The sequence below is a fragment of the Triticum aestivum genome, chromosome 3B (assembly GCF_018294505.1).
Source record: "Triticum aestivum cultivar Chinese Spring chromosome 3B, IWGSC CS RefSeq v2.1, whole genome shotgun sequence".
NCBI lineage: Eukaryota > Viridiplantae > Streptophyta > Magnoliopsida > Poales > Poaceae > Triticum > Triticum aestivum.
The window spans coordinates 180849949-180863387 of NC_057801.1; the positions used below are offsets into that span (position 1 = coordinate 180849949).

At 49.2% G+C, this 13439-nt stretch overlaps 1 protein-coding gene across 1 annotated transcript; it reads left to right on the top strand.

The window, feature by feature from the left end:
- The first annotated feature begins 10948 nt into the window (after positions 1-10948).
- On the top strand, positions 10949-12875 carry LOC123065165 (peptide-N4-(N-acetyl-beta-glucosaminyl)asparagine amidase A-like). The gene has a single exon (XM_044488516.1). The coding sequence runs from the start codon at positions 10961-10963 to the stop codon at positions 12785-12787; it is 1827 nt and encodes a 608-aa protein (XP_044344451.1). The 5' UTR covers positions 10949-10960; the 3' UTR covers positions 12788-12875.
- Positions 12876-13439: the final 564 nt, after the last annotated feature.

A 13439-nucleotide genomic window follows, 5' to 3' on the forward strand; every position in this document is an offset into this window, starting at 1 on the left:
TATGCTATGGATGCTACTTGAGATGTTACTTGGAGATGCTACTTGGAGGACTTCAATCTACTCTCTTCTACTGCTGCAAGACGGAGGCTGCCAGAAGCGTAGTCTTCGATAGGACTAGCTATCCCCCTCTTATTCTGGCATTCTGCAGTTCAGTCCACTGATATGGCCTCCTTACACATATACCCATGCATATGTAGTGTAGTTCCTTGCTTGCGAGTACTTTGGATGAGTACTCACGGTTGCTTTCTCCCCCCTTTTTCCCCTTTCCTTTCTTTCTGGTTGTCGCAACCAGATGCTGGAGTCCAGGAGCCAGACGCCACCGTCGACGACGACCCCTACTACACCGGAGGTGCCTACTACTACGTGCTGCCCGCTGACGACGACCAGGAGTAGTTTAGGAGGATCCCAGGCAGGAGGCCTGCGCCTCTTTCGATCTGTATCCCCAGTTTGTGCTAGCCTTCTTAAGGCAAACTTGTTTAACTTATGTCTGTACTCAGATATTGTTGCTTCCGCTGACTCGTCTAAGATCGAGCACTTGTATTCGAGCCCTCGAGGCCCCTGGCTTGTATTATGATGCTTGTATGACTTATTTTTATTTGTAGAGTTGTGTTGTGATATCTTCCCGTGAGTCCCTGATCTTGATCGTACACATTTGCGTGCATGATTAGTGTACGATTGAATCGGGGGCGTCACAGAAACCCTGAGTTTGAACCGCCACCATCGTAACTTGGCCCATGAAATCCTGGACCGGAACCACCAGATGGACCCTGATCATACCGGAAAAGATCAGAGTTTTTGAATTCCCTCATGATGTGGCAATGCTTCCAAAGGTGCATCGTCGGAACCTCCTTTGTCCCGTGCTTTGGGCAAGGCTGGTTTAACAGGCGTTCCAGATTCATTCATCCACCGCACTGGGGCGGTTTACCCTTACGGTGCTGCATATTACCCTGCATACTGGTGTTAGCCACAAAATCGGAATTGTCCGCTTTACGCTTACCATTATTTCCGTGGCCCGCCTGGTTATGCCGTCCCTTTGAACCGACATTCTTCTTTTCCTTCTCCTATTTCTCTTCATCAGAGTCAGGGTCCTTGGTATTATCAGAATCAGCATACTTAACGAGAGCCGCCATGAGTGTCCCCATATCATTGTAGTGACGCTTGAGCCGTCCCAACTTCATCTTTAGTGACTTAAACCGGCAATTGCCCTCCAATGTCACAATTGCTGTATCCGGATTGATGCAGCCGGATGAATGCAAAATTTCTGAAACCGGTGCACCCAATGGGTTGTTGATTCATTCTCTCCTTCGACACAAGCCGCCAGATCTACAATGGACATAGGTTGCTTGCATGTATCTTTGAAGTTTGCTATGAACTTGGCCTTCAACTCATCCCATGAATTGATCGAGTTAGCAGGCAGGCTCTTCAACCAGGTGCGAGCCGTTCCTTCCAGCATCATGGTGAAGTATATTGCACACACCGCTTCATCCACATCTAGCATCTCCATTACCATCTCATAACTTTCCACCCACGCCTCGGGGGGCTGATCAGCGGTATAATTAGGCACCTTGCGTGGCCCATTGAAATCATTAGGCAACCGCACATTACGGAGAGCCGGGATGAGACACGGCACTCCCCAAGAGCTGAAGGCAAGCCCTGTCCCTCGCTCTACTGATGCCGCTGGCTGAACCGGGGCGGGTTGATGACGACCTTCATGTTGCGCTGCTAATGCGACCTCCCTTCGCGCTCTGCCATTATCCACCACATCCTGAGCATTCAACCGCCATTCGCTGGATTAGGCCCTCGAGGGGCATCACGACGCCGCGCGCTGCTTGACACGGTTGGTTCGTCTATGTGCCTGCTATAACTCTTGCTCGGACGAGTGGTTGAATGTATTCTGTCTCGGCTGTAAGAATAAGCCTGTTGCTGTACAACGGCGGTTTGAAGAAGATCCCTGGCTCGTCGTGTTTCAACCGCCGTGAGTGAGTCGCTCTCCATCGGAATAGCTGCCAAACGCGATGCTGCCGCGATCATGTTGTCCAAAGGACTGGAAAAGTGACCTGGTGGTGTTGTGACATACTGCGGCGGGATGTCCGTCCGTCGAGGCGGGTCCATCGTCCGTGGCTGATCCGGCGCCGCCCCAGGTGCCTTGGTCCGGTTTACTCCTGCCGGATTGCTAGGCCCAGCTCCTGGTGTACTGAAGAGATTCAGACCCTCGTAAATTTGCGGCAGTCGAGACCTGTACTTCCTTCTCATAACTTCGTTTGACGCGTTCTGATCCAACATAAGCCGGTAGTTCTGCACCTGGATCAGTTGTGACTGGGCATCCAAAGCGGCCCGCTCTTCATCCATCCTGGCCTCCTCAGCAGCCAAGTCTGCTTTGGCCTGAGTTATCTGATCCCTTAGCTTCGTGACATCCGCATTATGCTGAACTTGTGTCTCTGGAGTCACCGCTGTGGTCAATAATGCTATCAAATCATCCAGTAAACTGACAAGAACTTGAGCCGGCCAGGGCGCCGGGCCTCCTGCCGCGGCTGCCGATCCGGAGACCATTGCTGCTGTAGATGAAGATTGCATGGTGGGCTGTGTACCGGACATGAAGATCGCGACCCATTTTGGCGGTTCAAGGGGGCCCGGAATACTGTCGCCATCGGAATATCCCTCAATCGGCCATCTCGTAGTTGATATAACGACTCGGTTTCACCAGTGGATGATTCTCCATCTGAGTAGATGGCTGTCTTGCCATCGGACACCAGTTCAGATTCCGCTCCATGGATGAATCCCACGAACGCACGCTTCATGGTAGGCTGAACCCGGGCAGGATTTGCACGCTGAGCCGTCTCGACGAGGTCGGTGGAGATGTCCGGCTCAGGGCCCGGTTCGCCGATCTTGCCAATGAAAACGTGAATTCCACCAAAGGGGACCCGGTACCCGTACTCGATTGAACCGGCCTCGGGGCCCCATCCTGCGTCATCGATGTAGAGCTTGCCGCGATGACTCTTGGTCATCCGGCCAACCATGTACCCCTTGAGTCCTTCAAAGCTGCCCTTCAAGAACTCCAAACCATCGTGTGATAGCCCCACGGTGGGCGCCAACTGTCGTGGCAATATCACGTCAGATGTCCTAACAGAAGGACTTAGTCGTGGAGCCATCGCAATGAGATTAGCCTGAAGGGGTTAAATCAGACAAGGGACACGAGAGTTTTATACTAGTTCGGCCCCTTACGATGAAGGTAAAAACCTACATCTAGTTGTGATGGGATTATTGGGGTTTCGATGACCAGGGAGCACATACGCTTTGCCTGGGTCTCGAGTTGTTGTCTGTTATCCCTGAACCGCCGCCGGGTCGTCCCTTTATATACACAGGTTGACGCCCGGCCGGTTTACAGAGTCCCGAGGCCGACTCATACAAGTGTTTGGCTCGGTCTCTACCTTTCCCTAACTTACAATACAAGTTGTACAATTATGGCGGTTTACCACTATGGGCCCTAATCCGCCTTTGGGCTCAGGGCCTCTTAGCTTTAACAGTAAAGCGCCATCTTCTTGTCTTCATGGGCTTCAGTATAGTTGAGCGTGAACCGGCCCCTCCTGGGCTGTTTACACTCAGTAGTTATATCCTCAACACAGGGGCTACTATAAACACTAGTAAGGCACACATCAATAACATGTATATCAAATATACCCTTGTTCACTTTGCCATCCTTCTTATCCACCAAATATTCAGGGCATTTCCATTTCCAGTGACCATTTCCTTTGCAGTGTAAGCACTCAATTTCAGGCTTTGGTCCAGCTTTGAGCTTCTTCGCGGGAGTGACAACTTGCTTGTCATTCTACTTAAAGTTCCCTTTCTTTGCCTTTGCCCTTTTCTTGAAACTAGTGGTCTTGTCAATCATCAACACTTGATGCTCTTTTCTTGATTTATCTTCATTGATTTCAACATCGCGAAGAGCTCGGGAATCGTTTTCGTCATCCTTTGCATACTATAGTTCATCACAAAGTTCTACTAACTTGGTGATGGTGACTAGAGAACTCTGTCAATCACTATCTTATCTGGAAGATTAACTCCCACTTGATTCAAGCAATTGTAGTACCCAGACAATCTGAGCACATGCTCACTAGTTGAGCAATTCTCCTCCATCTTTTATCTATAGAACTTGTTCGAGACTTCATATCTCTCAACTCGGGTATTTGCTTGAAATATTAACTTCAACTCCTGGAACATCTCATATGGCCCATGACGTTCAAAACATCTTTGAAGTCCCGATTCTAAGCCGTTAAGCATGGTGCACTTAACTATCAAGTAGTCATCATATTGAGCTAGCCAAATGTTCGTAACGTCTGCATCTGCTCCTGCAATAGGTCCGTCACCTAGCGGTGCATCAAGGACATAATTCTTCTGTGCAGCAATGAGGACAATCCTCAGATCACGGATCCAATCCGCATCATTGCTACTAACATCTTTCAACACAGTTTTCTCTAGGAACATATCAAAATAAACATATGAAAGCAACAACGCGAGCTATTGATCTACAACATAATTCACAAAATACTACCAAGACTAAGTTATAAATTTAAGTTCAATTAATCATATTACTTAAGAACTCCCACTTGGATAGACATCTCTCTAATCATCTAAGTTATCACATGATCCAAATCAACTAAACCATAACTGATCATCACGTGAAATGGAGTAGTTTTCAATGGTGAACATCACTATGTTGATCATATCTACTATATGATTCATGCTCGACCTTACGGTCTCAGTGTTCCGAGGCCATATCTGCATATGCTAGGCTCGTCAAGTTTAACCTGAGTATTCTGCGTGTGCAAAACTGGCTTGCACCCGTTGTAGATGGACGTAGAGCTTATCACACCCGATCATCACGTGGTGTCTGGGCACGACGAACTTTGGCAATGGTGCATAATCAGGGAGAACACTTTTATCTTGAAATTTAGTGAGAGATCATCTTATAATGCTACCGTCAATCAAAGCAAGATAAGATGCATAAAAGATAAACATCACATGCAATCAATATAAGTGATATGATATGGCCATCATCATCTTGTGCTTGTGATCTCCATCTCCGAAGCACCGTCATGATCACCATCGTCACTGGCGCGACACCTTGATCTCCATCGTAGCATCGTTGTCGTCTCGCCAACTATTGCTTTGCAACTATTGCTATCGCATAGCGATAAAGTAAAGCATTACATGGCACTTGCATCTTATGCAATAAAGAGACAACCATAAGGCTCCTGCCAGTTGCCGATAACTTTAACAAAACATGATCATCTCATACACAAATTTATATCTCATCACATCTTGACCATATCACATCACAACATGCCCTGCAAAAACAAGTTAGACGTCCTCTACTTTGTTGTTGCAAGTTTTATGTGGCTGCTACGGGCTGAGCAAGAACCGTTCTTACCTACGCAACAAACACAACGCAGTATAGTGATTGCTTTTTGATCTTCAGAAAGAACCCTGTTCATTGAATCTGATTCAAGTAAAGCTGGAGAAACAGACACCCACTAGCCACCTGTGTGCGAAGCACGTCGGTAGAACCAGTCTCGCATAAGCGTACGCGTAATGTCGGTCTGGGCCGCTTCATCCAAATGCTGTTGAATCAAGAATCAACTAGTGACGACAAGAAATATGTATTATACCCACGCCCACAACTCCTTTGTGTTCTACTCGTGCATATAACATCTACGCATAAACCTGGCTCGGATACCACTGTTGGGGAACATAGTAATTTCAAAAAAAATTCCTACACACACGCAAGATCATGGTGATGCATAGCAATGAGAGAGAAGAGTATCGTCCACGTACCCTCGTAGACCATAAGCGGAAGCGTTATGAGAACGCGGTTGATGTAGTCGTACATCTTCACGATCCGAACGATCCAAGTACCGAACGCACGCACCTCCAAGTTCAGCACACGTTCAGCTCGATGAGTCCCACGAACTCTGATCCAGCAGAGCTTCACGGGAGAGTTCCGTCAGCACGACGGCGTGATGACGGCGATGATGTTGCTACCGACGCAGGCTTCGCCTAAGCACCGCTACGATATGATCGAGGTGGATATGGTGGAGGGGGGCACCACACACGGCTTGGATCAATCAACTTGTGTGTCCTAGGGTGCCCCCTGCCCCGTATATAAGGAGTGGAGGAGGGGAGGGGCCGACCCTCTACTATAGCGCGCCTGGGGAGTCCTACTCCCACCGAGAATAGGATTCCCCCCCTTTCCATGTAGTAGGAGTAGGAGAAAAGTAAAGGGAAAAGAGAAGAGAAGGAAGGAGGGGGCGCAGCCCCTCCCCCTAGTCCAATTCAAACTAAGCCTTGGGGGCGCGTAGCCTCCCCTCTCTCTTTCCCCTAAGCCCAATAAGCCCATATACTCTCCTGCGAATTCCCGTAACTCTCCGATACTCCGAAAAATACCCGAATCACTCGAAACCTTTCCGATGTCCGAATATAGTCGTCCAATATATCGATCTTTACATCTCGACCATTTCAAGATCCTCGTCATGTCCCGATCTCATCCGGGACTCCGAACTACCTTAGGTACATCGAAACACATAAACTCATATTACCGATCGTCACCGAACGTTAAGCGTGCGGACCCTACGGGTTCAAGAACTCTGTAGACATGACTGAGACACGTCTCCGGTCAATAGCCAATAGCGGAACCTGGATGCTCATATTGGATCCTACACATTCTACAAAGATCTTTATCGGTCAAACCGCATAACAACATACGTTGTTCCCTTTGTCATCGGTATGTTACTTGCCCGAGATTCGATCGTCGGTATCTCAATACCTAGCTCAATCTCGTTACCGCAAGTCTCTTTACTCGTTCCGTAATACATCATCCCGCAACAAACTCATTAGTTACATTGCTTGCAAGGCTTATAGTGATGTGCATTACCGAGAGGGCCCAGAGATACCTCTCCGGATCCTAATCTCGATCTATGCCAACTCAACAAGTACCATCAGAGACACCTGTAGAGCACCTTTATAATCACCTAGTTACGTTGTGACGTTTGGTAGCACACAAAGTGTTCCTCCGGTATCGGGAGTTGCATAATCTCATAGTTAGAGGAACATGTATAAGTCATGAAGAAAGCAAGTAGCAAAACTAAACGATCAAGTGCTAAGTTAACGGAATGGGTCAAGTCAATCACATCATTCTCCTAATGATGTGATCCCGTTAATCAAATGACAACTCATGTCTATGGTTAGGAAACTTAACCATCTTTGATTAACGAGCTAGTCAAGTAGAGGCATACTAGTGACACTATGTTTGTCTATGTATTCACACATGTATTATGTTTCCAGTTAATACAATTCTAGCATGAATAATAAACATTTATCATGAAATAAGGAAATAAATAATAACTTTATTATTGCCTCTAGGGCATATTTCCTTCATTAAGTACATCAACCTCCTCTCCAAATGATGGGACTTTAGCCAGCTTTTCTCCAATCCAGCACGAAGTTCCTCAAATGCACGAGCAACACAATCTGTGGGAGGGGGATCAATCCAAACTACCCAGTCGCATTCATCAGGGAGTTGCAGAATTAATCTTACATTATACAACAAAAAGTTGGCAAATAATGACAGCAAAATGAGAGGACAGAGAGAGCGGGAATGAGAGTTAATCTTACATCTAGGGGGCAGCCTAAGAATCTTCTTCCCGTGCTTGCACCTCCCCAGGCGACGCGACGAGCGGGGATGAGACCGTGCCCTGTGCATCGCCGCGTCGTGCTCATCTCCAGCCCAGAGAATAGCGGATGGGGAGGTAGAACTCGGATTGAAACTGAACAATCCCAACACCATCGACCTAAACGCAGGAAATCCCCAATCTGATGAACCCTAATTGGGACAGAAATCCCCCCAGATCGATCCATCGACGAGGCACACTTACCTCGCAAGCCACCGACGAGCTCGACGTGGACATGCCGCCGCCCTCCAAATCGACCACCGTCGGCCTCTGAATCCTGCCGCGGTCGCTCTCTCCCCTCTCCAAATTGAGCCGTCAAGAGGTTGAAGAAGAACAGAGAGAGTGTGAAGCAAAGAGGTAAGAGAGGGCCCACATGTAAGAAAGAGGGGCAAATATGTCAACCTGACGGCAAGTTAGCGGTCAAACAACCTTGACTGGACGAAAACGGAGCGGGGGGGGGCATTTCTATAAGTGGCACTGACGGCAGAGGGGCAAAACTGAGCATACCCGAAAACTAGGGGCAAAACTGAGTAGTGGGTTCGAGTTAGGGGCAGAACTGGAATTGGCCCTTTTTATAATGTTTAGCTCAATCATTATGTTCGACCTTAGTTTGAATTGAATGAAAAGATGTCCCAAATTTGGGCCTCATATACGCTTTTTGCGCTGGTGCAGCTATTTATAATCTTCGGATTGAATGCCTTGTCGGATTCCACAAAGTGGAACCACATGCTTTGTCTAGGGGCTGCATACAATCCAAACATAATGAACGTTGAAGCACTCTCCTCTAACATAAAACCACTATATGCATCAATTTTGACTTGTGTCTTGGGTCAAAAGTTGGATTGCCTGGCCCCTATGTTTACCCCTTACGTTTTTGCACGTTTGGCTAAGGGTGTACCGGGAGCACCACTATGATTGTTACCTTTGGTTAAACCGGTAAGTATCTCATGTGGGAGAAGTGGAAAGTTGACTATCACAAAATGCGCAAACTCGATCGGTGGGTTAGAACTATAAAAGCTAAAACCATAAAGGTTGTCTGTGTGAAACAAAGGAATTTTCGATAAGAGGCTTGCTTTCATAACGGTGCTCGTTGGGGCACAATAGAGAAGCAGCTCGGTTATCGCAATCGCGATTAACTAACCGGGATTGGAAGGACCTCGGCCTAGAAGTACCTTACCCGGGGGCTATTTACTCGCTCAGACATGCTCTCTGACAAGCGTAAGTTTAGGACCTATAGTTGGGTTGCCTGATTTTTTTTATATAGTCGCCTCCTGGCACCAAGACATCGGATAAGGCTATATATCGTAAAGCACTCTAGGAAATCCCCTTAGAGGTGGAAGCCGAAGACTACGCGGTTAAACATCAAGGCCGAGTCAAAAATAAGAATTTTGAGGAAAAGCAAACTCGATTTGCCTAGTAAAAGCAATATAAACAAAGTAGCTTGTCAAACTTAAATGTTTATATATACTTCTTCTCAGCTTGCCAAGTGTTCACTGCTAATGGATTTAATCTATAATTTTCTTCTGGCGGTAGTCTTGCATCACCCAAGCCTGACGAGCGCCTTCCCAAGCTTTTGATGCCTTCCATATCTCTATCCATGCTAGCATCTCGAGGTGATCGATTGGTCCCGCAGAGCCAGCCTGGGGGCTGTTAAAGCAAAAATTTCCATGATGACATCTCGCAGGCGACCGATGGGTCCTGCAGAGCTGTCCTGGGGGTTGTTAAAGCAATAAACCCCCCATGCCGACATCTTACAGGTGAGCGACGGGTACCCCAGAACTAGCATGGGACTGTTAAAGCAAAAATTTCCAGGCCGACATCTCACAGGCGACTGACGGGTCCTGCAGAACTGGCTTGGGGGTTGTTCAAGCCCACACCGCTGACGGTTAAATTATTTCCACGCCAGCGTCTCACGGGTCGACCGAAGGCTCCCGCAGAACCATCCTGGGTTGTTTTGAGTTATAATTTTGCTCAAGAAAGATCTTGTCCAACCCGTTGTTCGACATCTTGTTTGCCGAGCTGCACCTCAGTAACGGCAAAACACACACGCTGGTATTTGGCTGAGCTAGTTCTCGAGGAGATTCGATCCTAGGGTCGGCCATGTTGCCCAAGCCATGTCTTGGGGGCTACTGCATCGACGATTTAATGCAGACAATTTAAAGTGCAACATGGTTTTTGAGGATATTACAATCCTCATGTCGGTCGGCCGCATCTAATCTGAGTCTCGGGGGCACCTGTGCAACGTGATTTTTTTCCCTAAAGTATGTTGTCAAGCAAGGATTCGATCCTCAGGTCAATTTGCGGAATTGACCTAAGTCTCGGGGGCTACTGGGATTAGCGGTATTCTTGTATCCTTCAGGTGCATAGTAGACTTTAGGCAGACATACACCTTGAGGGGTACTAGTATATCTCGACAGAGAATAAGTTGCACTAATCAGAAGTATTGGTGAAAAAGATGTGCATGCATGCATCCAGGTTTCCATGAGAAGTGGAGTCTTTTTTTAATGTTGACAGGAGAGCTGACAAATTTATTCATTTGAAAAAAGCATTACAAGAACACCCCCAAAGAACAAACACACCACATAAAAGCGAGTGCCAAAAAAGAAGAAAGGAAACAGGGTTGCCCGGTTTATTGAGGAAAACCGAAAAAAAAAACGTCTAGCTAGACTAGGCCTAAAGCACCACAAAAGGTAAGAAGGGAAGTCTTAAATATCTTATCAAACCATTTGTACCACGTGAGAAAAGTATAAAGGTGAAGTGATTCTGCTAGATAAATCAATCAAATAAAACATGTGCACATTTTCTTATCCAGTTATAGAACAGTACGGTTAGAAGCGTAGAACTCCGTTTGTCATGGAACTAATTAGCTCTGATCACAAGTTCGAGTAGTTCGAGGTATATCTATCCATCTAATATACTCCCTTCGTCTTAAGATAAATGTCTCAACTTTAGTATATTAGTAAGGTCACAGTCAAAAGAATATATACTAGCAAGGTAAACTTGCAATCCAAACAAGATCAATCTCATCGCCCTCGTCCGGCCCTGCATCGATCGATCGGGCTAACTGTCGCTGTACTCAGACTTGCAATGCAACCCTGGAGGGAATAAGATCATTACATGGCCCCTGCAAAAAATATGCTCTGCTTCCCTTCTACTCTTCCCAAAATTTTAAATTCCCTCACTCCACTCTCAACCTTTTAAATTCTCCACGAGCGCGCCATGCGCAAGCACACTGCATGCCCCTCCACTCTCGATCGACCATGGCCGAGCACTTCGCACAAGTTCTCCTCCTCTTCCTCCTGCTAGCCATCACTTCCCTTCCGATCTCCATGGCTTCGCTTCACAAGCTCCGTCTCTCAGCCTCCGAAGTTGCCGCGATCGAGGAGCGCGCGCCGCCTCCGCCGGACCAGCCCACCACCTTCTTCGAGGTGGACCGGCCGCACCGGCCACCGCCGGGCAGCTTCGGCCCATGCTCGACCGTGCTTCTCTCACACTCCTTCGCTTACACCTACACCAAGCCCCCGGTCACGGCCGCCTACTCCCCGCCGCCGTGCCTCGCCGCCGCGGGCGGGCACGCCTCGTTGATCTCCCTTGCCGTTCTTGAGTGGCGAGCCGCCTGCCGGGGCGTCCAGTACGATCGCATCTTCGGAGTCTGGCTCGGCGGCGCCGAGCTCCTCCGCGGCTGCACGGCTGAGCCACGAAGAAACGGCATCGAGTGGTCCGTGTCCAAAGATATCACCAAGTACGCGTCCCTCCTCGCCGCCCGCAACCCCTCCACCCTCGCCGTATACCTCGGCAATGTCGTCGACGAGCAGTACACCGGCGTGTACCACGCCAACCTCACGCTACACCTCTACTTCCGCCACCCGCCGCAGCCTCCGCAGCCCGGGCTGGGTCCCGCCGACGTCATCTTCCCCGTCTCGCGGAGCCTCCCTTTGAACGACGGCCTATGGTTCCAGATCCAGAACGGCGAGGACGTTGGGTCAGCGAGCCTCGCCGTGCCGACCAACGCCTACCGTGCCGTCCTCGAGGTGTACCTCTCGTACCACGCCCACGATGAGTTCTGGTACACCAACACGATCGGCAGCAACGGCCCCTTCCGCGAGGTCACCGTCACCATCGACGGGGATCTCGTCGGCGCCGTCTGGCCGTTCCCGGTCATCTACACCGGCGGCATTAACCCCCTCCTCTGGCGCCCGATCACGGGGATCGGCTCGTTCAATCTCCCGTCTTACGATATCGAGATCACGCCTTTCTTGGAAAAATTGTTGGACGGCAAGGCGCACGAGTTTGGCCTGTCAGTGACCAACGCCAAGGACGCGTGGTTCATCGACGCCAACCTACACCTCTGGCTGGACCCCAGGGGAGCGCCGACGACAGCGAGCACCACCAGCTACGACGCGCCACCGCTGGACAGTACCACAGCGTTCCGGCCCGACGGCCCCGGCACCGAGTTCTACTACACGACGGCGTTCCGGCGCATCTCTGCCACGGGGTGGGTGCAAACGCCATCCTACGGCAAGATCACGGCAACGTGGACGCAGAGGCTCAGCTACGACAACACGAACGAGGTCGAGGGCGACAGCCAGCAGGTGGTGAACCAGACGACCGAAGCGTACTCCGGCGTGCACGTCACGGACCGCGGCGGCATCGCGTACTCGCAAGAGGCGCAACAGAGCTTCCGGCTCGACGTGTTCGTGGGCGTGGTGAACGAGGCGTTCAACGGCTCGTACACGGTGGCGAGAGACGTCCGGCTGGGGTTCGCCGAGGAGAGGGTCGCCGCCGGCCGCGCGGGGTTCTTCTGGTCTCGGTCGCTGAGCAACGCGCAGGAGTGCGCTGTGAACGTGGACGTGGACGACGAAGGGAACGTGGTCGGGGTGTCGTCGGGCACGAGGCAGAACTACAGGTACGAGGCGACCGACGGGTGCTACTCCCGGGACGTGGCCAGCAGCGGTTATGGCATAGTCTCAGACCGCTCCGACGAGGTTTGCGTGAAGGGGTCGTTTCCTTCCGGTGTCGGCGCCGTGGCATCGCCGGCTTTGGCGCGTCGGACGAGCTCGTGACAAGCCGATCCAATGGTCAGCTGGACTATTCTAGTGTAAAACAATGCCAATGTGATGCATACTTTATACGACTGCTATACAATAATCAGAATGACAATCTCCAAAATGAAAAACAGAAAGAAGTTATAACAATAATAAAAGACTAAACGAGATGCACCCTCCATGATTTTGCTTGGGAGTGCTTAGAACTCATCAGATGAGATATAATTTGGTCTCATTCACCTGAAAAACAAAAATATATACAAAGAAGTACCAACCCACGTCAGCACACACACGTCTTATAGCATCACATCCAATGGCTATAAAGGTGAATGAGACATAACTAGAACTTGGCTAGATGAGTTCTAGCAAAATCGTTTTGGTTTCTCATATTTTGGGACCAATGGGTAGAACCACATGGTTGTACCCGAGCCCACGACGGATCACACCAGAAGTTTGGCAGTTGTGTGTCTCGTACAGGCGGAACCACATGGTTGTACCCGAGCCCATAACGGATCACACCAGAAGTTTGGTAGTTGTGTGTCTCGTACAGGCGGAGTATTCTTTCAGTTAGAGGCAATATTTCGTTGATAACGAAGCTCTTATGATGATTTTATCAATCTTAAGATCAATGATCAGCCTTTTGAAGGTGCTAATAGGAGTAGAATATGCG